The sequence below is a fragment of the Cololabis saira genome, chromosome 11 (assembly GCF_033807715.1).
Source record: "Cololabis saira isolate AMF1-May2022 chromosome 11, fColSai1.1, whole genome shotgun sequence".
In the NCBI taxonomy this organism is placed as follows: Eukaryota; Metazoa; Chordata; class Actinopteri; order Beloniformes; family Belonidae; genus Cololabis; species Cololabis saira.
This window is the reverse complement of record NC_084597.1, coordinates 40,835,456-40,861,410: the sequence shown is the minus strand read 5'-3', so window position 1 is coordinate 40,861,410 and position 25,955 is coordinate 40,835,456. Positions and strand designations below refer to the sequence as shown.

General features: G+C 38.6%; 1 protein-coding gene across 2 annotated transcripts; it reads right to left on the bottom strand.

Annotated features, from left to right (window-relative positions):
* Positions 1–452: 452 nt before the first annotated feature.
* On the bottom strand, positions 453–25,752 carry sh3bp2 (SH3-domain binding protein 2). Of its 2 annotated transcripts, none has more exons than XM_061734520.1 (13): positions 25,410–25,752; positions 12,698–12,837; positions 12,448–12,550; positions 10,866–10,983; positions 10,527–10,594; positions 9,643–9,728; positions 9,477–9,554; positions 8,213–8,906; positions 5,214–5,337; positions 4,744–4,799; positions 3,413–3,488; positions 1,788–1,847; positions 453–1,661 (listed from the first exon to the last, which is right to left on the bottom strand). In XM_061734520.1, the coding sequence occupies exons 1-13, from the start codon at positions 25,508–25,510 to the stop codon at positions 1,500–1,502; spliced, it is 1,866 nt and encodes a 621-aa protein (XP_061590504.1). In that variant the 5' UTR covers positions 25,511–25,752; the 3' UTR covers positions 453–1,499. The 2 variants fall into 2 exon arrangements, with proteins under 2 accessions (XP_061590504.1, XP_061590505.1); XM_061734521.1 differs by lacking the exon at positions 25,410–25,752 and adding an exon at positions 14,088–14,269.
* Between the last annotated feature and the right edge of the window lie 203 nt (positions 25,753–25,955).

The window sequence follows — 25,955 nt, the reverse complement described above, 5'->3', positions numbered from 1 at the left end:
GTACTGTATTGAAGTATAGTTTTTAGTTGTCATTTATTAAGTAAATATTCTGTTTCCCCCTTTTGTGTCAAAATGGCCTGATCAGCCAGTACATATGTCTCCTCATGCGTCAATGTATGCTTCAGTTTCCTATGGTTGGTTTGGTTAAAGTTTTATTTTGTTGACCTCTTTTATGAGTCCAAAAGTTCCTTTATGTTCCCTTTTTAAGTTTTTTTTTTTTTTTTTGCAAATAAATGTTAAAGAATCTTTTTCTAAATCTTCTGTGCAGCTCTGATTTTTCGACTTGGTCCCTCACACAGTCATTTAAAAGTAGAGCTGCTTGTGATGTGTTTCTTAACAACTTGATAGGCACTTAGAACTGACATTAAAAACAAGAGAAAAAACTTACTCAAAGACTCACAAACTCCCATATATTTCTATAGAAAACAATATATTTACAATTTTACAGTTGTGTTTTTGTACAATACATACAAACTTTTAATATAAATACATAAGCAAAACTTTTACATGAGAAAATCCATTATTAACAAATTGTGCAGAATTTTTCGCTTAAAAAAACAACACATTTATTATTAACATTTTACAATGACATAAAAGTAAAAAATTAAACTTAGTTTTTTTCTTCATAAGCAGGAAGTTATTGACCTTATGACATCTTCCAATATTGCTAAATACCACTCGCTTTTGTTTTTTGGATTCAGCACCCGAACAAGAGATTGCCTGTTAATCGATAAAGAAATAAGAGTATACAGAGTACATAATGATATTGCAGCCCTCTAATTCATTCTTTCATTATTTCTGTCTCTTGGAGTGACACATAATTGTTTTATTTGGTTGTAACGATCGCTGAGGATATGACGAGTAGATACATTCATTTGCTCCTCTACTTTGCTCCTGCACGTGTAACATACCTAAATACTTTTTATGCATCACCAGGTAAATGTGCAAACCAGGTAATTGTGTGTTATATAAGAATATACTGATTAACACAAAAAGGCATCGTTAATCTTTATCTCTGAAACTGAAATATATTAATCTTGGTGAGACAGATTGCATCAGTGCATATCTATGCATCAAAAGAATTGAGTCATTTTATTTTTTTTAAATGCCATGCAAAATAATGACATGCTATGTTTGCTTGGTGCACAAATACTGAAATATAAGGCTGTAAGGTTGATCTGGCTAAAGTATACTGTTGGAAATGTGGTATCACAGCGCCCCTCTGTGGACATGTGCAATACACCCGTCAAACTGACCAGACGGGACCTTTCTGTTCTCGCTTCAGGTTGATTCTTTATGGTTAGCAGAGAGCAGGAAAGATGTTATAATAACTCCTAAGCATACAGAAAAAATGGAAGTCTTAGATATGTCCATCCAGAACCCAATACAAACAGGGGAACAAATAAATTAACACTTCATAATACCTATATGGGATACACTCTTTTGTAAAATATTTTGTTAAAGCATCTATTACATGTCCAGTTGGTGCCATTTGAGTCTTAATAAGCTGTTTTTGAGTGTACTAGGGAGCTGGGCGTCCTTGTGTAAGGCTGCTGCAGGCAGAGTGAGCCATGGTGAGGAAGAGGATGGCTGAAGTAGTGTTCAATCAGAACTGGCAGATTGGGGAAGGTCGCTTCACTTTCCAGATATATGCAATCCCCCTGTTGAACCCCCAACAGTCAACAGGAGATATCATTAGTGTGATGTAAAGAGTTAGTTTGTGCAAAGTAAACACACATTTCAATACTCTAGTAAGCAAAATGCAAGAAACGTCCCTGGTGTCTTACCTCTTCAAACAGTCTGTAGTTTCTGGCTTTGCTTATACTGACATCCCAAACCACCAGGACCTGGACAACACATCAACATTTATTTTTTATTGGCAGTTTGGCAACATTAAGGCACCAAAACATTACTTAGAATTTGATAAAAAATGCCCCAGACATTCTTTCTCTTGTAAAGTTTGAGAATGCTTTTCCCACATGTGGTGTAACATGAAGCAAATGCCATTTTGTTTTGACGTCTTAATAACCTTTAATAATAATAAACTTTGACAAAGACTGCATATACAGCCATTGTGTTGCACACAAAAATATACAAACGATAATGGTTTCACTCTGGCAGAATTAAGCTGCTGTTCACTATATTGATTTGATTTGATTGATTGAATTGTTTATTTCGAACACATAAGGAAAAAAATATAAGATTTTAAAACAAATTCAAAACATACGGAAAAAAAAGCAACAACAACAAAAACGTAATACAAACAGGGGAAAAAAAACAGTGTCCAAAAAGGAGCAGGCAAAAGTAAAACTTATTTAACCCTGCCCCTTTGCCCCTCTATCATAAATTAAACATAAATATTAATAATAAATGGCTGCAATTTACCTATTAGGCTACCGATTTTCCCATTGGTTGTGCCTTTGCACCCAACCAGCTAACAAACACCATATTGCCTTAACATAACTCCTCCTCAACCAAATAACTTCCCTGAACTTCCTTTTTGTACTGTTTTTTAAATTGATTTATATTTGTACATTGCTTCAACCCATCACCCAACCCATTCCATAGATCCACTCCAACAACTGAGATACACATGCTTTTCCTTTTAGAATGAAAACATTGTTTTTTGGAATTATATTTTCCTCTTAAATTATAACCCCCCTCCCTGTCACAAAACATTTTCTGTAAATTGCCTGGAAGTTAATGAATATGATTTGTAGAGTTTTTAGTTTGACAATGTCCCAGAATTTCAACACATGCGACTTTAAAAACAGTGTGTTTGTGTGATCCTATATCCCACATTGTGAAATATCCTGATTGCTTTTTTTTGCAGTTTGCCCCACACTTCCACACAATAATCCAGATATGGTAATGCTAGTGATGAATACAGAATGTACAGTGATTTATAATCCAGCATGTATCTTGTTCTCCCCAATATTGCTACACTCTTTGCCAGTTTTGTTCTTATATGATTTATATGGGGTTTCCAGCAGATTTTGTGATCCAGTATCACTCCCAGAAATGTATTTTCATACACCCTTTCAATGTGTACATTATTGATCGTTATTTGCACAGTATCAATTGGGATTGTGCGGATATTGATTAATATCAATATGGGATATTGATGAAATTATTCAGTATGATGTTTATAATCTGTGCTGTTATTTCATATCCATGCATATATTTGGAAAGGTATCTGAGGGATCAAAGTAGAGATCTGGTGATAACACTAGATGGAAATTTGGAAGATCATTAAAACTGTCAACGTGTCCATAGAGACACATGATTTATTTAGTTATATGATGCATTTCAGAACTAACTTGTGATATAAAATTCCTAAATAAGAGCAACAAGCAATTTTCAAAAGTATTATTTCATTATTTACTGACTCAGCAGTTTATTTGTTTTTTACCTTTGATGTTTTTGTTCCTGAGTTTCTGATGCCATACAGTCCATCTGGTGGAGAAATGGCCCATTCTTTGAATAGCCTGCAAACACAAACATCACCGTAAGGTTTTGATCATTAAGGTGGGCATAGTTTAAAGTTGATGGTGAAGGTGCAACTGTGATGAAATGACACATCTAAGCCAGCCTTAAGAAGGGTTAGTGTAGCAAATGCATCACGTGCTGAATCTAGATGTAAATTCATATCATTAAGAACATAATGAAATTCTGCAGAGGGTGTTCTTTTTGCCAGTAGGGGGCAGGACCCTCCAAAAGGAAGCAAGCAATTTTTCAGCACTCTTATCAATATCTAATGTGTGTGTGCAGTGGTGGACAGTAACGGAGTAAATTTACTTGAGTACTGTACTTAAGTACATATCCAGAGGATTTGTACTTTACTTGAGTATTAGATTTATTTGGTACTTATTACTCTTACTTGAATACATTTCCAAGACAAATATTTTTACTTTTACTCAAGTAAATTTCTAGGAAGGCTGAAAAGTACTCGTTACTTTCAGGTCTGCTCTTTTTTCTTCTTCCCTAAAATCCTATTGGACACAAGCTGTTTTTGTCAAAGGAGGAGACCTATCACAGTGCACGCTCTCCACTGGGATGTACGTAAAGCGGAAATACGTCAAGCCTCCTCAAAACGGTACCGCCAAAGTAGCCTGCGTTTGTCAAGACAGAGCAACAAGTCAAGACATAGCCGCAACAATGGCTACAACATTGAGTTATTGAAAGCAGAGATGTAGTTTTTTGTAAAGCAGTGGTCTTTGAGGGGGATCCAGACTTAGTTGGATGGTGCAGGTTCATTTGGTTTCAGTTCATGATTGTTAATAAACTCTGCATCATCTGCTGTCCTCTTATGATCCCATTCATTTGATTTGTTTTTGGTGTTTCTGCAGGTTTTATATAACATTGTGGTTCTAAAAGCAGCACATCAGTGCAGCTGGTTTGAAAGAGTTAATTCTCAGAAACAAGAGTTAAAAGATCCTTAAATTAATTTAGAAAAAATATAGTAATTTACTGATGTGGAAAATAAGAAATTTACTCTTACTCTTACTTAAAGTAAATTTAAAGGCATTTAATTTTGGATACTTAAGTACCTTTAAAAGCAAGTACTTTTCTACTCTTACTCGAATAATATTTTGACTGAGCTACTTTTACTTGTAACGGAGTAAATTTTGACCAGTAGTATTTGTACTCTTACTCAAGTACTGGGGTCGAGTACTCTGTCCACCTCTGTGTGTGTGTGTGTGTGTGTGTGTTAGTGTGTGTGTGTGCGCGTGTGTGGCATACTTTTCTACAAAGGTGGTTTCAGTGGAATCGATGAACACAGAGTCTGGCAGATGCATCTGCAGAAACAAATAATTAATTATACCAGACATAAAACAATTCACATCTGTTGAGATTCAATAGTATACTTTAATTATAGTAAAGCAAACATGTATTTAGAATAAACAAAATATGATTCTGCAAAGGTTCTATGAAGACTCATATTTAGATTCAAGTTGGCTTTAAAAGCTGAGAAAAGGAGTTTCAGTTATGTGTTGATGTTCGTGCCACTACATGTGTTATGATTTAAAATCACAGGCTTTTAAATGAATCCTGACCATCAAATGACCAAATATAAGGCTTTTGAAATGAATGAGGCATTCAGAAAGCTGATTTTGGTTTGATTGATTCGGAAGAAATAACTGTACATAACAGTCATTCGGGCAACGGAAGTGAAAGTAAATATCAAGTTACATGATTTCAGTTTCTCTTACGTTCTCATAGTCGCCATCGTCATCTTCTCCTCTGCTGTTTCTGGCGCTGTCTCGTTTCCTCCTGAACTCGGGGGCTGTCTCTTCCCCCCGTGAGCGGATACTCTGGCCATCTGGAGACGCTCTTCTGACGAAAAAGCCCATATTAGTCACAGGAGCTTCAGGTGTTAAAGAAATATGTTTATACACTGCGGTTTGTACTGGAGAACAGTACAAACCACGTTTCCACATGTCTGTCTCTATACCTGCTTAGTCAGCAAGACAAGGAGTGGATGGAGGTGTTTAAATAAGGAGTAATGGAATAATACTGTTAAGTTAAATGTTTTCACTTTGGATGGAGCCAAGTTTTCCCTTTCAACCAATCTGTTAAGCTAAAGTAAACATACATGTCTGTAAATACGTCTCTGATTTCAGGTTTCCTTCCTAAGTGCTGAAACACAGCCATCATTAAGCCACTTTTACAAAGGAATGGTCTAGACAGGTCACTTATGAACAGCTACAGGCCTGTATCAAACTCCCCTTTCTTAGCAAAATCGTAGAAAAAGCTTATTTTCAACAGTTGTTTAACCTTTCAACAGTAAATGACTGTTATGTCTTTCAGTCACGTTTCTGGCCACATCACATCACTGCCTTCGACACGGTCGACCACAACATCATGGTAACTGGTAACTACATAGGTTACAAAAGTTCAGTTCTGGGGCCTCTGTTGTTTAACATCTACAGTATATGCTCCCACTCGCTCAAAACATGAAAAGAAAAACCAAGATGTGTTACCATGCACTACGCAAATAATACACAAATCTATATAAATGTTTCACCAGGAGACTATAAGACTTTTCTTCAGTTAAATGAAGACAAAAACGAAATAAAAGTGGTGGATTCAAGGTAGAAAGAATAAAAGGCAGCACTCAGTTTCAAGCAGACTACTGTAATGATGTTCTCATGGGTCTCCCTAAAACGTCCATCAAACAGCTGTAGTTAGTCCAGAACGCTGCTGCCCGGGTCCTCACTAAAGCTGGGCATACACTGTGCGATATTTTAAATCGTATGAGACTGCCCCATCTCACACTGCACGACTAGATCGCGGAGTTCAAAAGTTCACAGCCCACGATTTATGGTCTCACACTGTACGACCCGTCTGCTCACACTATACGATCATAATCCTCCCGTCGGACCTCTGTTACTGGAACTCGAGGCTGGTTTTGGGGCAGGGATGGGCTGTTCCAACCCAAACGTGCGTCCTGCCCACCCGATCAAAGGTTATGGGGATCCTTTATTTTTTTATAATTTTTTTTTTTTATATATATACATTAAAAAAATCCCAAAATATCTGTACCGTTTCTGATTGGGTGAGCACTGCGCATCATTTTTAGACACAACAAAGAACGCATACCGCAAAAGTTGTGTCTCGGTGGAGGGACCGACGTCCCAGCAAAATGAGAAGAGAAAAAAGAGTTGTTCCGAACAGCAGACAGAGCACACACTAAAGACTGATTTATGGTTCCGCGTTACACCAACGCAGAGCCTACGGCGTAGGGTACGCGGCAACCCGCACCGTACGTGGAAATGCGGTCTTTTTTTTGCTATTAAAACATGATTTGTAATATGAATTTGCAACACTTAAACTACAAATAATAGTTTTTGACGTGACATCAGAGATTGTGCATGCTCTCTGTGAAAGGATGAGGCAAATCGGGTCGCAGCTGCTTCAACTGTGTGATTCCTTCACGAGAAGCGACCAGGATTTCAAACATGCTTGATTTTTTTGTGACCTCACGATTCCTGATCGGGAGCTCGTCGTGAGGTGTTAATCTCTCGTCGTTACCCCACGTTTACTGCACGAGGCACGACCAACGATTGGGTCGAAATCTGGCCCGATCAAAAAAAAGTTGCACGACTGGAAAATCGGCTCAAAACGAGCCGATAATCGCACAGTGTATGCCCGGCTTAAGACCAGGAGACCCGGTCCTAACTAAGACCTGGAGACCCGGGTCCGGTCCTCACTACGACCAGGAGAGTGGACCACATAACTCCAGTTCTTAGATCTTTACACTGGCTTCCTGTCTGTCCCAGAATAGATGTTAAAATCCTGCTGTTGGTTTATAAATATCTGAATGGTCTCGGGCCAAAATACATCTCTGATCTCCTGGTCCATTATGAACCAACCAGAACCCTCAGGTCGTCAGGGTCACGCCTACTTTCTATACCCAGAGTTAGAACCAAAAACGATCAGGCAACGTTCAGCTTTTATGCTCCCTACCAGTGGAACAAACTCCCAGAATTCATCAGGACTGCTGAGACTCTCAGTAAAGGTTAAACACGTTTTAATTTATTGGTACATTACATCAGTAATCCACCATAATGTACTGCAACATCCTTTTTTATTGCATCTCATTCGTTTAATTATTTTTTTACTTATGTCGGTCTGACTTTAATTTCTGCTTTTAAACTCTTATATCGTTTAATCCATTTAAAACAATATTTTTATGTAAAGCACTTTGCGTTGTATTGTACGATTGTAGGATGGTTCGATTAGTCTTTCGCCCCTATACCCAGGTCGGACGACCGATTTGCACGTCAGGACCGCTACGGGCCTCCACCAGTTTCCTCTGGTTTCACCCTGCCCAGGCATAGTGGTGGTGGCAGCAAGGTGGCTTAGTGGTTAGCACTGTCGCCTCACAGCAAGAAGGTTCCCGGTTCGACTCCCAGGCACAGCAGGACCTTTCTGTGTGGAGTTTGCATGTTCTCCCCGTGCTTGCGTGGCTTTCCTCCGGGTACTCCGGTTTCCTCCCACAGTCCAAAAACATGCATGCTAGGTACTGTAAATTGATCATTCTAAATTGCCCGTAGGTGTGAGTGTGAGTGTGTCTGGTTGTTTGTGGGGACTGCGGGTGGAAACTAGCAATTCTGCTAAAACCTGGTGTATTTACACTGCTTAATGTAGTGTTCATGAATATGCATTGTCCCGTCTAAATAAACTTTGAAACAACAGTACAACTTACTGAAGGGGGGCTCCTGGCTTGGGCTTGGCTGCAACCAAAGGTGGTTTCGATGGAATAGGTATCACTGGCTTATTGTGCATTCCGGTTTTAGGTTGCAGTGAGACTGGAGGTCGTCCACCCATTGATGGATTAGAGAATGTCTGGTTGTGGGGCAGAGAAGACCCTCCAATGTTTGCAGTTTGTGGAGGTGTTACACTTGGTTTGCGATGTTTGCTTCCCAATGACTGGCTCCCAACAGAATTAAAGGGGCAGTGGACCGAACCATTTAGAGACATCCTGGTCTCTAACTGATCACAGATGGGGAGAGTGGCAGGGGAATGCAGTTGCACTGACACTGAAGGAGGCCTCCAGTCTCTACTGTCATTCCTGCCCCCCGCTGTGGAAGTTGTCCTGCATTGAGAAGTTCTTCTTTGATCAGGAGGAAGACTAGGAGGACGAGTAGGAGATGGGGACTTGTGCACTGGAGGGGGAAATGGTGGAGGAGGGAGTTGACCCTTGCCAAGGTCCCTATTAAGCGGGGGAAGGGGTAGAAGAGGGGGTGGGTTTTTGGGAAGAGATATGGTTGGAATTCTGTTGAGTGGTGGAACAGCTGGAGGCGGGCCTTTATGGAAACCTGTGCTCCAGTCTTGTTGGGGGTGGAAAACTCCCGGCACTGGTGGAGGAGGATAGGAGGGGGGTGGCGCTGTTGGTCTACCTGTAGAGGGGCATAAATGAAACATCCATTTGTTAAGTAAATATTTTCTTCTCTCTTATCTTCATGCCACTTAAAGGGAAAGTTTTGTTTTTTACCACCTGGATCTTATTTCTGGCATTTTTTATGGTCGTATACTCACCCTGAAAGGTTTGGTGTAATTTGGAGTCCTTCGGAAGATATTAGGAGTTTTGTGCGAGCCGCTTCTCCATATAACGGTAGCGAATGGAGGCACAGCGGGACACAGACAATGCAGCGTCTAAATAACACATTATTGCCGCGAAACTCTTTCATTTCTTTTATGAATCACTAGATCTGCTTCTGGGCATCTTCCAGGACCTGTTGTCTACATCCGGGGCTGTGTGTGTAACAAGGAAATCAGTTTGTAAACTCCTAATATCTTCCGAAGGACTCCAAATGACACCAAACTTTTCTGGGTGAGTATACAACCATAAAAAATGCCAGAAATAAGGTCCAGGTTGTAAAAAACGAAACTTTCCCTTTAATTCAGCTGTATAAAGTATGTATATGTGTGTGTTTGTGTGGGATTTGTGCGTGATGTCACACAGTCACCTGTAGATGTTGGTGAACAGTCATCGTCAGGCTTTAGATAGTCTTCCTCATCTTCATCGTCATCATCTTCAACGTAGTCTTGCAATGAAAGAGGAAGTTCAAAATAAAAAGAAGTTCCACAGATAAGCTGCATGTTACATTTATGCATCAGTCATCGTGCTCCTACCATCTTCTGTGGTGTCAGCAGAATGTTTAATATCCATGGGCCTCTCAATCGTGCCATAAAAGCTGTCTGAATCAGAATCATTGTCACTGTGGCGACAAAGAAAATGTTATCATTAATATGACAATAATATGTGTACTGTGTATGGTACTGTAGGTTTGCAAATATCCTCTAAGGTAGCCCTCATAAATTCCCTTATTACGGTAGCTAACAATCTTTTTTAAGCTACCTGGTTTCCTACCTAGAGACCTTTCCTTAACGTTATCTATCTACAGTAAAATAATAAACGGATGCACAGATAAAGAGAAACAGAAACTTCTCTGGGTTTGGAACAGCTGAACACTTCCGTATGTCCAGTTTCTGTACTGCTTTCCAGACTATCTGCAATAAGCTGGTCTTCAAGCTAGCCAACAATTTATCAAACACTGATGGACATAACATTTTGACCATGCATTTCATCACACTATCGAAAGAAATGTGCGCTTTGCTAACTGAAAATGTGTATTTTTAACTACATCGTTTATATTATCTTTCCCAATAACGGCCTGGTATGAATAATACAAATTAAAACTGTTAAATGAAAAACTGTTAAACTGTTAAATTATTTATCAAATACAACTGTAAATGTATACAGTCATACATGAATGAACCCTGCTTATATAGCCACAAAGGAGAAACATTGCACAAGTTGGCACAGATTTATTGCTCACATGTTCATCAATATCACATCAATAAAGACATCCGGTTGTCTGTGAGGAAGTCTCATGTATTGTACAATGACAGGAAGTGATTTTCCAGGCATACTTCAGACTTCTACCAATGCATTTAGTTAACTGTGCTATTGTACAGTTGTACTATCAGACTATAATATCATTTGTGGAGTTTACCTTGAAATGTGAGATTCTTTTTTGTCGTTATAGTAATTGATCTCCTTTCGCAGGTATCGCATCCATTTCTGAAAGACAAAGAGTAAAACACAAAATATAAATGATATAGGCTCTTCTAAAACTTTTAACTAAAACCTTTTAAAATTATATGAAATAGCACTAAAATTACAGTTACTACAGGGATATATATATATATATATATATATATATATATATATATATATATATATATATATATATACAAAATATCATTAAAAAATAAATATACAAGTCTGCATATGTAGTCAAAATAGATAAAAATGTTTGTGCATGAGTCAGGGTGAGCAGTGCTGTTCTCACCCTCCTCTCGTCCTCGCTGGCTCCAGAGAAGAACCATGTTCTGTGTTTCTTACTGAAGTGGACGATCTTAAAAGGAAAAACATTACTGGAAGTTGTCTCCTCCGCTGCTCTCATCACCCTGTTGACATTGATATGAGTAAGAGTCATGCTCTGAAATACTGTAAATAATATATTGCTTTGCAGGATATTTTAAGTCATTTTAAGAGTCTGTTGTTTATAAATCTATATTCTCAAGCCCGATAGACAATGACTATTCTGAACATATTAAGCCTTCTGAGCTAGCAAAAGAAAACGAATGATTGTAGTTTATAAATTCCAAGTTCATACTGCGTGTTATTAGAAAGAAAAATTTTATTTGTGTTTTGAACTTTTCAATAATTCCTGGTATTAATTCACCTGACTCTATTTAGCTCCTCTTCCTCCTGTATGACTAAAGCTGTGAATAAAGGCTCTTTGGACAGCGTAGATGTGGCAGCAGCGAACAACCCAACCGTGCCCCTTTCAGGCCGACCCAGAACTAGCCGTGAAGCTCCTTCAGTACAATTAACAGCACAGCAAGCCATATTTTTCTGTTATCTTCACAATCATGCCTCCAGTAGGCAAATTGAGGACCAGTGTGACTTTGTGTCCAGGTCCACAGACACCTTGACATCTGGCAGAGCTAGAGGTCATTCCAATGTCCAGCTGGAGGACAAACCTACCCTGTTCACAGTACTCGAGTTGTAAAAAAAAATCAGGGGGGATGGTGGATTTGATCATATGGGGACAGATAATTTGTGCTGATTACAAATAATATAATATATTACAAATAATAGCAGTGACCAAAACACCTGCAGAAATACTGCAGGAATGACATAGCAGCAGTTAAATGCAGCCTTCTGTAAGCTTTAAATATCCACTGGGCTTATATCTAATACATCAAAACACAACAATAAAAAACAGTTTTCTGAACTTATCAATATGACTCTGTCCTTCACAGGATAAGTAAAATGGATCACTGCAAAAACTCAAAATCTTAACAAGAATATTTGTCTTATTTCTAGTTAAAACATCTCATTACACTTAAAACAAGACTTATCACCGGAAAAAACAACAATTTTCACCTGTTTCAAGTAGATTTTCACTTGAAATAAGTAGAAAAATCTGCCAGTGGAACAAGATTTTTTTGCTTGTAATAAGAAGATAAATCTTGTCCCACTGGCAGATTTTCCTACTTATTTCAAGTGAAGATTTACCTGAAAAAGGTGAAAATTGTCACATTTTTCTGGTGTTATTTTTCTGGTGATGACTCTAAATGTTGAAATAGCAGTAAAACCACATTAATTGATGAAATGACATAAGGGATGGAAAGGGGGATGTCAGTTTTACAGGGGGGATGATTTGGACCGTTTTTATTTCAGGGGGGATTCCATCCCCCCTCATCCCCCCTCAACTCCAGTACTGCCTGTTCAGTATTTACAGAACTGTTGGACCTGACGCAGGTTTGAGCGTTGAGTGTTTATGAGGAAGCTGCTCATGAATAAAAGGTTTGAATCAGCCATGAAGTTGAGTAAAAGATTAGGACGGAGCTGTTATAACTGACCTGTTATAACCGTTGAGGGAGAACGCTCCTTGTGGTGCAGCAGAGGTACTGCTTTTAAAGTAGTACACGCAGCCCTTGTGGATAATGATGTACCTCAGTGGCCCTGAAAGACATATATCTCATTAGTGCTTTTCTATTCTTGAAGCCATACACACAGTATACCTGGATATTACAGCACCGGACTATTTTTCGTTTCTTTCTTTCCTTTTTTAATGGATATTCACATTTAATCTGTTTATTCTGAACTCACATTTCATGAGGCTGAACTGGCTGCCTCCCTTCTTGTGGAGGTATCCTGCGATGGAAACTCCTCCTGGCATGGTGAGGAGGTTCTGAGCCCCGATGGCTCGCATCGGAACCGGCCAGCTTACCTCTGCAGACGACATCGTTCTATGGGAGAGCAAAGACAGAAGAGTGAAGGTGGGAACGGAGTGAAAGTATCAGCTCAAAGAAAAATGTGGGAATGAAGAAATCCATGTCAGTGTAAACAAAAAAGTGTTTTGTTGGATAACTGTTATTTAAAAAACGTTTGAGGATTCAGAGAAAATTAAATCAACAAATTTGCATCAAAAAAATTAAAGAAACTACCCCAAAACTTGTGTAATTTATATATACATTTTTATTTTTGAGTGATTGATCTGTCCAGAGCATAGCCTGCCTTTTGTCCAAAAAGCCCTGGGATGTGCTCCAGCAGATCCCTGTGACCCTGAATTACGGCTGGGCGATATGGACCAAAAGTCATATCTCGATATTTTCTAGCTGAATGGCGATACTCGATATATATCGATATTTTTTCTGTGCCGTAATTGGGGTTTCCCCCAAAGCATTATAGCATAGCATCTCTGTTAGCTTCATTTTTTTCTGAGGCAAACACTTAAAAAAACAGTCAGTTTTAATACAAAGCCTCGTGCCAAATGTCACACAGGAACCTTTATTAACAGAGGTCTGCACAATATCAAAATGTATAAAACAAATGAAATAAAAATAAACTGCCTGCATATATAGAATAAAAATGCTTCTTGAATAAAATAAAACAAATATCCCTTTCCTGAATAACAATTAAATTAAAATACACTGTGCAATTAATACAATGTAGACAGTAACAGGCAGACTTTTCCACTGAGGTTGACAGTTGTGCAAATAACAAAACATTTGTGCAAATCTCAAATAAAACATTCAAGTCAATTTGTCACAAAATAAGCTATATCAAAATTAAAAAAAAAAAAAAAAAAAAATATATATATATATATATATTTTTTAATAATCAATATAAACGATATTGTCTCGTACCATATCGTGTTTGAAAATATATCGATATATATTAAAATCTTGATATATCGCCCAGCCCTACCCTGAATAGTGGGTATAAATAATAGACAGCTGCATTGATTGGTTAAAAAGAGAGAGAGAGAGAGAAGTATGAAAGACTAAAACCAATCTCTGAACTAGCAGAAATAAAACATGTCTAATTTGGTGTTAGAGCCCTTTTTTTTCTGCTGAGCTGCTCAGAAAAAATCTTTTGATTTGGATAGACTACACAAACAGCCATTCTATTAGCATAAGATAAAAAAAAAACTAAAAAATAAATTTTTTTTTCCACCTATCATGGTTTGGGTTTAACATGCTCACATGCTTCCTACCTCCTGTTGAGCCTCTTGTTAATGATCTGAAGAGCAGAGCTCTCCCTCAACAGGCTGACTGTGGAGGAGAACACTGTGGAAGGCAGGAAGTCCATGATAGACGTAAAAAAGAGACTGGACTGTTTCTTTTATTTCTATCCTCTCTGGTGTCAGTCGACATTTCTTCTGATCCAGACTGAGAAGGATTTACTCGTCCGACTTTCCTCCTTCTGTGATCAAGCTTGGTTTTTCACGCCCATCTCCAGAGCTCTTTTAAGAGTTTCTGTTGATGTCTCTCTCCCTGTCTCGCTCTCTTTCGGGCTGCGCTTGTTGATTTTGATCTCTCTCACTCTCCCTCACACATAAACACACTCAAACTGAGATAGTGGGCTACACCTCGACAAACGCACGCATGGATTTCTGCATGATCACACATTTTGGTTCAGACAGGAAACACATAACATCCTGAGTCCTTTTGCTTATAAGTTCAAGGTTTAGCGTAAGTGTGTGTGTGTGTGTGTGTGTGTGTGTGTGTGTGTGTGTGTGTGTGTGTGTGTGTGTGTGTGTGTGTGTGTGTGTGTGTGTGTGTGTGTGTGTGTGTGTGTGTGTGTGTGTGTGTGTGTGTGTGTGTGCGCAACCATGTGTGCACAAGACAGAAAGGTAAACACCCATAATAAAGTTCTTCATCTTCTAATGTGTTTATGTGCAACTTCCAGTCTATCAGCAAGATCTGACCTCAGACAGAAAGGGTGTGCACGTGTGTGTAATTTGTAGGACTTTTGACCAAAATGCATTCCCTTACCCACCGATGAAAGAATAATTTTCTGATTTACTGGTTCATTTTGAAATACAATTTAAATATAAAATGTATTGTGTGTCTTATAAGACTTATAAGTCCCATACTATGATAAACTCTTGAAAGTGGCCTCTTTTGCATTCTTTTCATACAAGATAATAAAAAGAATTAAGTATGAATCAAGTTAAAATAATGTATGTGGTCTATAAGGAAATTGAACAGCAAATTATGTTTTCCATACATGTTTCATATAATCTTTGTAGTTTTTAATTATATGTCAGTTTTCAAGACATATGCTTTTCATATATGGAAACATAACATTATATGCAGGTTTTCTGTATGTAAAGTGTACAAAATTTGCAAGGGAATTATGCTTTTTTTAATGTTTTATATAAGTTTGTTATATGTCATCTAATTAAAATGACTAAAACCAGTATAAAAAAACCTATATGAGTATGTAGCATTACATATAAGTTTTTTGTATGTTAAAAAAGACAGTACAGTTAACTGTACTGTCTTTTAATTGTCTTTAGGGATTTTGTTTCAGCCAAATTACATTTAAATGAACTAGAGGAATGAGGAAAAAGAAACCTGAGAAAAACATCCAATTCTTTCTTCTCTAGAAAGTGATGTACGTAAGCTTCTATTTGTATCTCCCTCCCTACCATGTCAACCGTCTAAGGGCTGGAATATACTTGCAGTTTTCCCAAATGTTTGCGTCCATTCACGTAAAAGACCAGCCACGTTGTGAACGTTTCTTGGTTCAGCACTAAACAGCCTGTACCCGTGATACTGGCGGGCAGAGCGTAAACTCAGTTCAGCCGTAAAAAATACAGCAAGGAAGAGGACGTTTCAAATGGAAATGTAGTGAGCTAACACAAACTTATAAAAAGTAAAAATACAAACTAGAAGAGAAAAGAATCAATGCAAAAGTGTCCTCTTTAGCTTGGGGGAGAATAGGTAGGCTCATACGTTGTTTTTGGCTGATTCATTCATCATAACATATGTGGGAGGAGTTTCTAAGAAGCTTAGATGGATCCTCTCCAGACCAGGACTGCCGCAAGGGGTGTGCGAACCGTGCGACCGCACGGGGCCTCGCGCCCCAAGGGGCCTCGCGCTATGGACCGTTTTTGAAAAAAAAATAATAATTTTTTAATTTTTTAAAATTTTTTCCCTTCTTTCCCTTATAAATATCAACAGTCACGTTCCATTACAGACCTAAATGTGTACTAGTCTGTGCATATCAATAAATATATGTGCAATGATGACGCGTGTCTGTTGTTCAATACAACTGATCAGACCAAGCGCAGACACAAGCTGCTCTGATCCAGACGGGTGGAGTTGGAACAAACTGTCACACAATGTCGAGAGAACGAGACAGATTCAGGAAATTTCCATCAGGGGATGGAAAAAGAAAAAAACTAAAGAAAATGGAAGAGTTTAATGCCTCTCTGAAAGGCTCGTTTGATAAATTTGTTACAAAAATCACCAATCCGACCGGGTCTCAAGCAGCCGTGGGGCCCCGCGTCGAGGCAAGTCAAATGATGATGAGGCAGGTGAAGGTATCCAGTATTTTGCTGATTGGAGAGACACCCGATCCGACCCGAAAAACCCAAAAATTTCGAGCCCCCCCCCCCCAGCCATTTCGCACAGGGCCTCACAAATCTCCCAGACGGCTCTGCTCCAGACACAACATCCTGGTGCATTTCAAACATAACAACACCCTCAAACAGGAACTCTGCGTTCTACACAGTCCAGTGCAGGGAGAGGTGCACAATCCAAGGAACAGCTTTACGAACTCATGGCACAACAAAGAAAAGGTCAGCTCATCAGGATTCAGAGGTCCACCTGTATCTCCAGGATAAGGGGCTCTTGTGAGAACATTAATGCCAACAACATAGACAGCAACAACGGATGGTCTGAGTGAAAGAAACTCTCAGACAATCCTTCACAGAGGGACGTTTAAATAAATTATTTAAGTTTAACAAAGGTTTATAAGAGGTGACACATTTTTAAAAACCACAAAAAAGCTTCATAGCATTGATAAATAATTAGTAAAGTATTTCAAAACTTTGGAGACAACTAATATTCACAAGAAACTTAAGAGCAATCAGTTATTTATGATCATGTTTAGGCAAATCAATAACATTTAAGGGAAATCCATAAGCATATCTAAGCATGAGTCTGAGCATGGGAGCATTTACTTTGCGCGTGCAAAGTGTGCCCGTTCGTTTGTTGTTGCTTTTTTTTAAACCCTAAAGGCATTTTGGCAAAAATTATGACATTTTATCTTCAGAATGAAAATAAGAAAAGAGGAGTTTTGAAACAGGCCTGACAGAGAGAGGGAGGGAGAGCAAGAAGATGATAAACCATGAAGGCTACAACAGTAAATCACTGGGGTGGTTCTGTGACCCATTTCTGACCTGTAACCCAGCCACGCTGAGTGTGAATGAGGACATCAGGAAAGAATCTGAAGCCTGTCATGTGGTTTGGTCTCTTGGTGTCCCATGTAGAGTTTATTGATGAGCAGCAGAGACATACTCAGAAAAACACAGACAATACTGTTGTAACTAACTTATCTCAGCCTCAGTGAGGTCAGCAGTTGCTTATCATCCGCATAAGGATTTCCTGAAGTCTCCGTCTGCATGACACGCACAGAGCCAACAGGCAACACTGAAACAACACGATGGCGCTGTCATCGTGCACTTTCATGTTTATGATAGGAAGTGGCTAAAACTACCCTCAGTCTGACCAGAGGCAAGATCAAGAGATCAAGTTGGGTTTTGAATATTTGTCAAACTCACACTTCAAACCAGACATTCTTTGGTATAAAATTATTTAAAGATGGCCTAAAGAAGGCTGTTATCCGGACTTTTATTCTAGCTTTGTGCACCAAATCCACAGTTTCTGTCTACTGCATGCTGAGCTGCAAGTGAAACCGTTTTATTTTTTTTATATATTAAGGTATTAAAAACATAAACAATCCATATTTGAAGAGGATCGCTGAGCGTTTATATCATTTTAGTAATTTCACCCAGTAGGTTCTCTGAAACAAGTTATCCAAATCCTATAAAATTGGATGTTTCAAAAGCTTCTGCTTTCCTTTGGTTAATCATTCATCTGACATTCAGCTGTTTTCGTCTCTGAATGCATCACTTATAGTTTACTCGCTTTAAGTACTTATACTTCAACAGCTTTGTTTTTACATAAATGCATTTCACTTGAATATACTTGGAAAAAGTAATCCCAAAGCTTTTCCTCAATAGATGCACAACAACATTTTTAATAAAAAATGTTTTGAAACAATGCTTTTAAAAGAGAATCATACTTTGATAAGACTACAGTAAATAAGAGGTAATTTGTTTTTATTACTATTATTATTATTGCAAAAAATCTTCATGTTTAAAAAAATATATTTTGAAAATATATTTCCCTCTTTTACAGAATAAAAATAGTTACAATACATTTATTATATAATTATAATGCTTTTTCCATTTTGTTAATAAGAATAAACAATTTTTTTTCATTAAACCTCTCATATCAGAACTGGCCATCGTATTACCTCTCCTGTCATTTGGCTCTAAGATTAGTCAGCACACACTTCTAGTCAGACGTAACATTTGTCACTTTTTCCTGTTAAATGTCGTGATTTCAGTATGAGATGTTGTTTCTTTACTTTTGAACCCTTTCACCTCACGTACAGATTTTTTTTCCCTTCCATCCTGCCTTAATGAGCCAGAGATGCTAATGAGAGAACTGCTGTTTGACAGGAAAGGAAGCACAGAAGCTGCCTGCGTACCGGCCTCACTCAAACATACTTCCTCTTAGGATACACAGCAGCACCATGTCTGAGCAGTTCAAATACATGTCTGTCTAAATGCCACTTGTTAAACGAATGAGATAAACATGAGAAAGGGCTGCATATTAAGGCAACACAACATCAAGAAGACTGATAAGTACTACTAGGAATTTCACCAAGTGCAGAACGAAGTCCTGCTCCAAAGAATTTTGTTATCTCAGGGAGAAAATTCCAGAAAATGGAGCTTTAAATAGGAATGCATTATGAGTCCAAAGTATTTTCCCTGCAGTTGCATGCCCCACCCAAATAGGTCATGGTAATCGGAGTGTGCAAAAATAAATGACCACTCATGATCACCAGGCTTTCACAAAAGGAAAAACAGATAAAGAAAGCAGTTCAAGTGTATACAACATGTGTGATCGTATCGCAATCGCCCTATCAAAGAGACAACAGAGTGCAAGATCTCAGGAAAAAAAACATTTTTTTTCCCCCCAAAGCTGTTATTTGCGATAAAGAAGAGCTGCAGACAGATCGCAGCAGCCCCACCGCTATTATAGAGAATCTATAAGATGGAGATACCCTGCAAAAATTACATCGCAGGACAAGATTCCTGTTAAATGAACTCCGTAGCCTATAAGATAACTGTAGCCGATCAAACGGAATACATAACCGTTGCAGACTTACAGTAGTATGCTTCAGGAAACAGTTTAACAATATAAAAGAGTATTCATTATGAGGAATAAACTCTTTAAAGGACATTGTTGTAATAAGCCTTGTTTAATGGCGATTAAATCCACTATGATGAACTACAATGACTGTAGTCACTAAAAGCTGGTTTAACAGTCACTATCGCAAGAGAACTTCACTTGATGATCTGAGGCAGTGTCTCCCAACCTGGGGTCCGGGCCCCCCCTGGGGGGGGCGCAAAACTTTGTCTGCTTTGTGGATATGCAGTTGTAAAAATTATATTTGCACATGTTAAATAAATAAAAAATCACAATAACACACCTACTGTAATGGAATACAGTAATCCAAGTCTTTATAAACTCACTTAGAAATATATTTTGGTCATTTTAAAATACTAAGTTATTTATCAGGATAAAAACGTAAAAACTTATTATATCATTATTCAACATTTAATCATACTACTACTCCGACAGGTTGTTAAAGGAAAAATGTTAAAAAATGTTGCTCTCATATTAAAAGAGACATTTTTCAGAAATATTCTTATGTCCTTGCAATTATTTTTTGTGCGTATTTTATACATTGGTGACACAAAAGGAAAGTGACAAAACAAAGTACAGGGTAAACCAAAGAGAAATGTATCAAAAAAACATAATTAATGTAAATTTTTTTTCAATTAAAGATTTTTAACGAACCACTTTACTCTTTTGGTGCTAGTACGTACGGGTCGGGGGGCCCGGCTGGTCTTAGACACAAGTAGGGGGGGAACAAGGAAAAAAGGTTGGGAACCACTGATCTAAGGGATCTTTCCAGCATGCATTCGAGAAACAAGCCTACAGTGTGGGAAGTGCTGAAGCCATTCATAAAAACAATAAGATATATCAAAGGGTCCGTTCTTTGATTTGTCACCATTAAAACATCTGTTTATATGCTGCCCACCTGCACCTGCACCTGCACCTGCACAGTGCATGTTAACAGAAGAAGATGGACAATTAACAACTTTTATTTTAAGGGACACGAATGACGAGGTCTACCTTGAAACCCACATGAGCTTTGAACAGTGTGTAAAAGAGAAAAGAAGCGTATACCAAAGTCGCTCTAGAGATGAACCTATCAAGCAGGTTTTCACAGTCCGGCTGTAGCAGGAAGCACCTGGTTTGTGAACATGTGGAAGTTAAGATCACGGTCTATAACTACACCCAGCCTACAAGGTTTTACAGACAAGTAACAGTATGTGGTGCTTAAAGGCCTGATTTATCCTAATTTAGCTATTTGATTGAATGTATCCTTGTGCAGTGCTTCGATGTGTCCCCCCCCTGTTCCTGTTACTGTGAAAGCCTTTAATAGAAGGTTTTCTTAGTGACCTGGTGGTGGGTTTAAATTCAGAAATAGCCTCAGTTTCTACTGAATTTCAAGTTTAAAAATTCACTTTTACATTTTCTAAACATACATGACAAGCAGTACCTCAGTATCTGCAAGACATGGTACAAATCTCCACAGCTGTCAGGTGTCTGCTGCAGCAAATGGAATGTGGCTAACCGATGCGCTGAGAAGATGCATGCTTGAAACTCTGACTTAATCACGAAGCCTAGTAGCTCTAGGCTCTAGTGCGCATTGCAAAGGTTATAGGTTAACCACTAACCCTGCTTAAAGACACAGTCATACAGTGATACACTTGCACCTGCAGCAACTTTCTGCTCTATCTGACCACAACTGTCCGAAAGTATTCACTCTGTGTTCTTTGACATCACTGTGCAGGTGTTAACACATAAATAGAAACTTAAAGTGAGCAGGGTGAGACAGTTTCATCTTAAATGAGTGGGTTGTCTTTTCCTCTTCTGTCCAGCTGCTGTAAGGGGCTGTTGAATTTGTAAGAATGGCATTTTTTTTCCACTGACGTGTCAATGTGAAAAAAGGTTGTTTCTTTCATATTGATAATGAGGGTCTTTGCTGCTGGAGCTGTGTGCTAAGCCTACAAAGCCAATAATACACACACACACACATACACACACACACACAAAAAACACAACATTTTTACTATACTACATACAATAAATTAAAATTTAACACCGCCCCCAAGTTTGTATTTAATACTTTTTTGTATCACTGTGAATACACTGGATGATTTAATGTATTTATTAATAAAAATGACGGTGTTGTTGACAGACTTTTGCAGACATTGACGGACATGCAGGACAGCAGCCCTCGAGGACTGGAGTCAGGACACGCCTGTCTTAAATGAACACCAACTGCTAAACAACAATTTAATTCAAATCTGCAAGATACGGTGACACAAAATTTCACATCATCCTGCATTTACTTCTCATAGCTCCAAGCAGGAAGCCTGATTTATAAATAGGAGCTGAAAACCAAGATCTTATATTGCATCACTTGTCATTAACACGTCAGGAAATTGTGTCAGCTTGTGAAATAATAACAGATTCCATCTCCTGTAAGGGCTGTGAAATAGTCCAAGTACCGGCTAAAACCGAAACTCTGATACAAATAAAATAAAAAATAAAATATTTGCCACTGTCACAGGAACAAGACTTAGGGGTTGTAATCTTCCTAGGGTCTGTGCGCTTCTCTTAATGCCGCGGAACTGTAATAAAGTTAAGCTCCAGAGACGAGGCCCACATTTCCTTTTGATTCTTTTTAAACAAAAGAAAATGAGCTAATGATAAGTTTGTATGAGGGGAAGTTTTCGTTTCTTTACATAACATGTCTGAGGGGGGAAAAAAGGGAGAGAGACTGCTTCCTGTTCCAGCTTTTACATGTTCGCACAAATTATGTCAGCTTCTGGTGGGGACTCAAAACAGATCACACATTAATTTAAGAATGCTCTAATTGCTCTTTAATTACACATTTTGTGAAAATCAGAAAAATCTGAATGTTTTATATGGTTTTTTTAAAGTATGTATGCATGTTGTGTGAGATTAAGGCAGCGTACAAATGACCAACAAAGCGTAATATTCTTTGGTTCCTGTTAAACAAACAGAAATTTAAAAACAGAACAGAAAAAGAAACTTAACTTGTACTAGTGGGCTCATGAAGACCATGTCCTCTTTCTCTACCTGTGTTTGTTCCTATGTCTAAATATGGAAGAACCACTGAACAGGAACTGCATCATCGCTGCATGTCCGTAAGGGCTGGAGGAGGGATTCCTCTCAGACTAATGCACCCAAAACACACATATATCCTTTTAAGACTGATCAAAGAAGTCAAATCCATAGTGTGCATGTATTAACGGTTTCAATTACCAACCTCAAAGATAAAAAATAAATAATAATGAAATACGGCAAGGCAGGAAAAGAGAGTATTGTGATTTAGCTCTTCTTTAGCTATAGGCCCGCCTTCCGTTCCCCACCACAACAGGGGTCGGCAATGAGAAGAGATTTCCTGTAAATGGCTCCTTTTCTCTGATCTGTTTCCATTGCGAACCCTGCAGAGGAATTACCGTGGCAACAACTAACTTCTCACATTATCGGGTCCCTCTACCGGAAAATACAGTGGAACTGACCAGCCGGAAAAGCCACCACACTACGATTCACCTCTGATTCCTGTGTCAGCAGTGTTATCACCAAGAAAAAAACCAAAACAAAGAAAATGAGACCTTTGATAAGGTACAGAATTGAATGTTTGCACCATCTGGACACCATATGAAACCCTGCTTGTACTTTACTGCCTTGAATTTGAAGTCATTATCATAAAAAAATGACCTTCAAAAGTATTTTGCATAACTTGAGTACTTGAGCGATGCATTGGCTTCAAAACAAGAAAAATGCTTATGTAACTGTAAAGATTAATTAACAGAGTTTCTGCCAAACAAAGGTATTTTTATTCCATTTAGAAGGGTTAACTTGTTTGTATTCAAGGTGGGATAACTGTTGCAAGGAGTGGGTGAACAGATCGCACCTGCAGGCAGCAGGACAGCGCATGGCAACGAAGCAATCAATTAATTTCACTAAATCACCATTAACAGGAATGCGGAGAATCAAAGATGAACTATAATGAAAGCAAGGCTAGCAGTTACTCAGAATGAGAATACTCAAGAAGGACATTTTTACCATGTAAACAGGTAAAACTTCATAAGTTTCCTTGTTATTTGAGCAAATGTTTTATTAGAAATCTTTCGGGCCGCTGTGTGGCACAGTCGTTAAGGCAAGCAGCCCATGTACTGAGGCTACAGTCCTCCTGCAGCGGCTGCAGGTTCGAGTCCTGGCCTGCCATCTTTTGCTGCATGTCGTCTCCGTTCTCTCTCTCTACCCCCTTCCTATTTACCTTTAATAAAGGCCACTAGAGCCACAAAAAAATCTTTGAAAGAAAGACGTCTTTAAATGTGTCACCTTCGTACTGGACAGTTTTTTTTCTTGAAAGTTGGAGAGCCATGATTCGCTTTGTGACAAAGTGTGGCAACACAAAACTTGTTACAAGACAAAAATGGCACGGTGAAACAACCCCACAACACAGCTTTCGATGGAACGGCAATGACCTTAATGAGATGTGAATTATTTAAGAAAACTGGCTCTCATTCAGCCCTGGTTCTCCAAACTGAAAGCGCTACCTACAGTACTGCAGGTAAGACAATGACCACTCACAAGTACTTTACGCAACACCACATAGAAATTGAAAATAAAAAAAAGACATAAAAGAAAAATTAAATAATGACACATTCTATCATAGTCCACATTGTGCCATGCTGCTCCCTGGTCACTCCAAAACTCGCTCATCAGACTGTGGTTGAGCAGTGGGTGACGCATCCTAAAGGTCAGGTATATAGGACAAATTTGAAGTGTATCTGCTTGAAAAAGGTCTGAAAAACTATTTATTCTTGTTGGTGACAGTATATTCCAGCAAGAGTAGTAATTGTAGTAATTTTCATGTTTATTGGAGGGGCCTATAAAACAAGTATGTTTTCTTGTGTTTGAGAGAAGAGAAGCCTGAATTGATGGCTCTACAGTTTATTTTTTTCCACAAAATTCAACATCTATAGCCAGATTAAGGCCAAGCCTAACCAGATACACAATATCCCTTGCTTCACTGGTATTGTATATACTGTATAATGTATAACTACACACAAAACACTGATTACAGTAAGTATGAGTTTAAATGATCTTGCTAATGCCTTTGTGGGTGTGTTTTCACTTCCACCTGTAGTGTAGGTGTGCTTCTTCAGGCTTCTTAAAATAGACCGACTCTATGGCTATTTTCAGAACAGCTTTACACCCACTGAAAGGTGACAAAAAGTATAAAAAAAATAATATTTCAAGAGTGTTGTGTGGAAATGCAAATGTTTATAACTGTCTTTCTGACTTCCAGCCCAGCGGTTCCTCCCTGTCCCCTCCTACTTTTGATCCAGTCCAGTAAGAATTTGGTTTTGAATATGTATTGTATCCCAAAGCATAACTTTGGTAAGAAGAGGTTCTTCTGGGCTCAAGGTCACCATGGCAAAGCCTTCTCCAATAACATGCATTTTAATGCATATTTATCACCTTGATTATGTACTTTTAATTCTTGTTTTAAGTAGACCCAAGAAACTGATCACAACAAAGTGTCGCAAGCTCCATGCTTTGGTGTCCAGTGATTAGTCCCCCCCCCATAAATCTCCTGATACGACATGTGAAAATGTTTTATTTATTTTTTCATAAATTACTTCTATTACTATTACTGCAGCTAGCGCGTCACCCACTACTGCAGAAAGATAATGGGCAATATATGTATAGTTGTAGAGAATATTCAGAGTGTCTGAAAATGATGATGAAGATGCAACCAGAACATTGGAAAGAGACTGAGGAATCCCGCGGTTACGTTTTTGACTTGTCACGGTTGAGTAATTATTAAATCACACTAACAAGTATAAATGATGTAAACCTCCTGCTGAGTCATGTACAGTGACACTTGATGACACCTCGTTAACAAAGAACCAAAATATTCCAGGAATCCAAGACCAGACCAACTCAAAACCCAAACGAGCCGAAACCCTTCACTCCTTCAAAGAAGGGCTAGAAGCGATTGCCAAACTAAGGTAGGCTGAGCAGAAACCAAATAAAAGGTAAAAACTTACATGAACCCCCGTTGTTCCCGAATACACATCTTGGTGCTTGGCCTGCAGCTATGAGCAGATGGTTTCTTCTTCATCGAATGAATGGACGTGCCAGCGGACATGACTGCAGCAGCAAAGTGCAATGTGTCACCATACTTGGTGAGCCAACGTGTGGCAGGATGGCAAACGGATGTAGGTGAGAGTAAAATGGATCAAGTCACAGATTCCAAATCAAAAGAGCAGTATGATATGGAAGCATGTCATACACTAGAGACTAGAGACGGAAGAACAGATGTTTAAAAGGATTAATTGAGAATGAAAATCGAAAGACACATGTGAACGCAAGACAAAGTGATATCCCTTTCAGCTGTGTCGATTCTGAAGCCTCCGGTGCTCTGAACCCCCTGTACACCACCAGGCGTTTCCTGAAGTCATCTACTCCTCTACGGTTTGGTCTCCGATTGGCTGGCTGACTTTGTTATGCTCCTTCCTGCTTCCTCAGTGATAGCACGCAATTGGCTGGCGGACACAACCCACACCACTACACACAAAATCCACACACAGCAA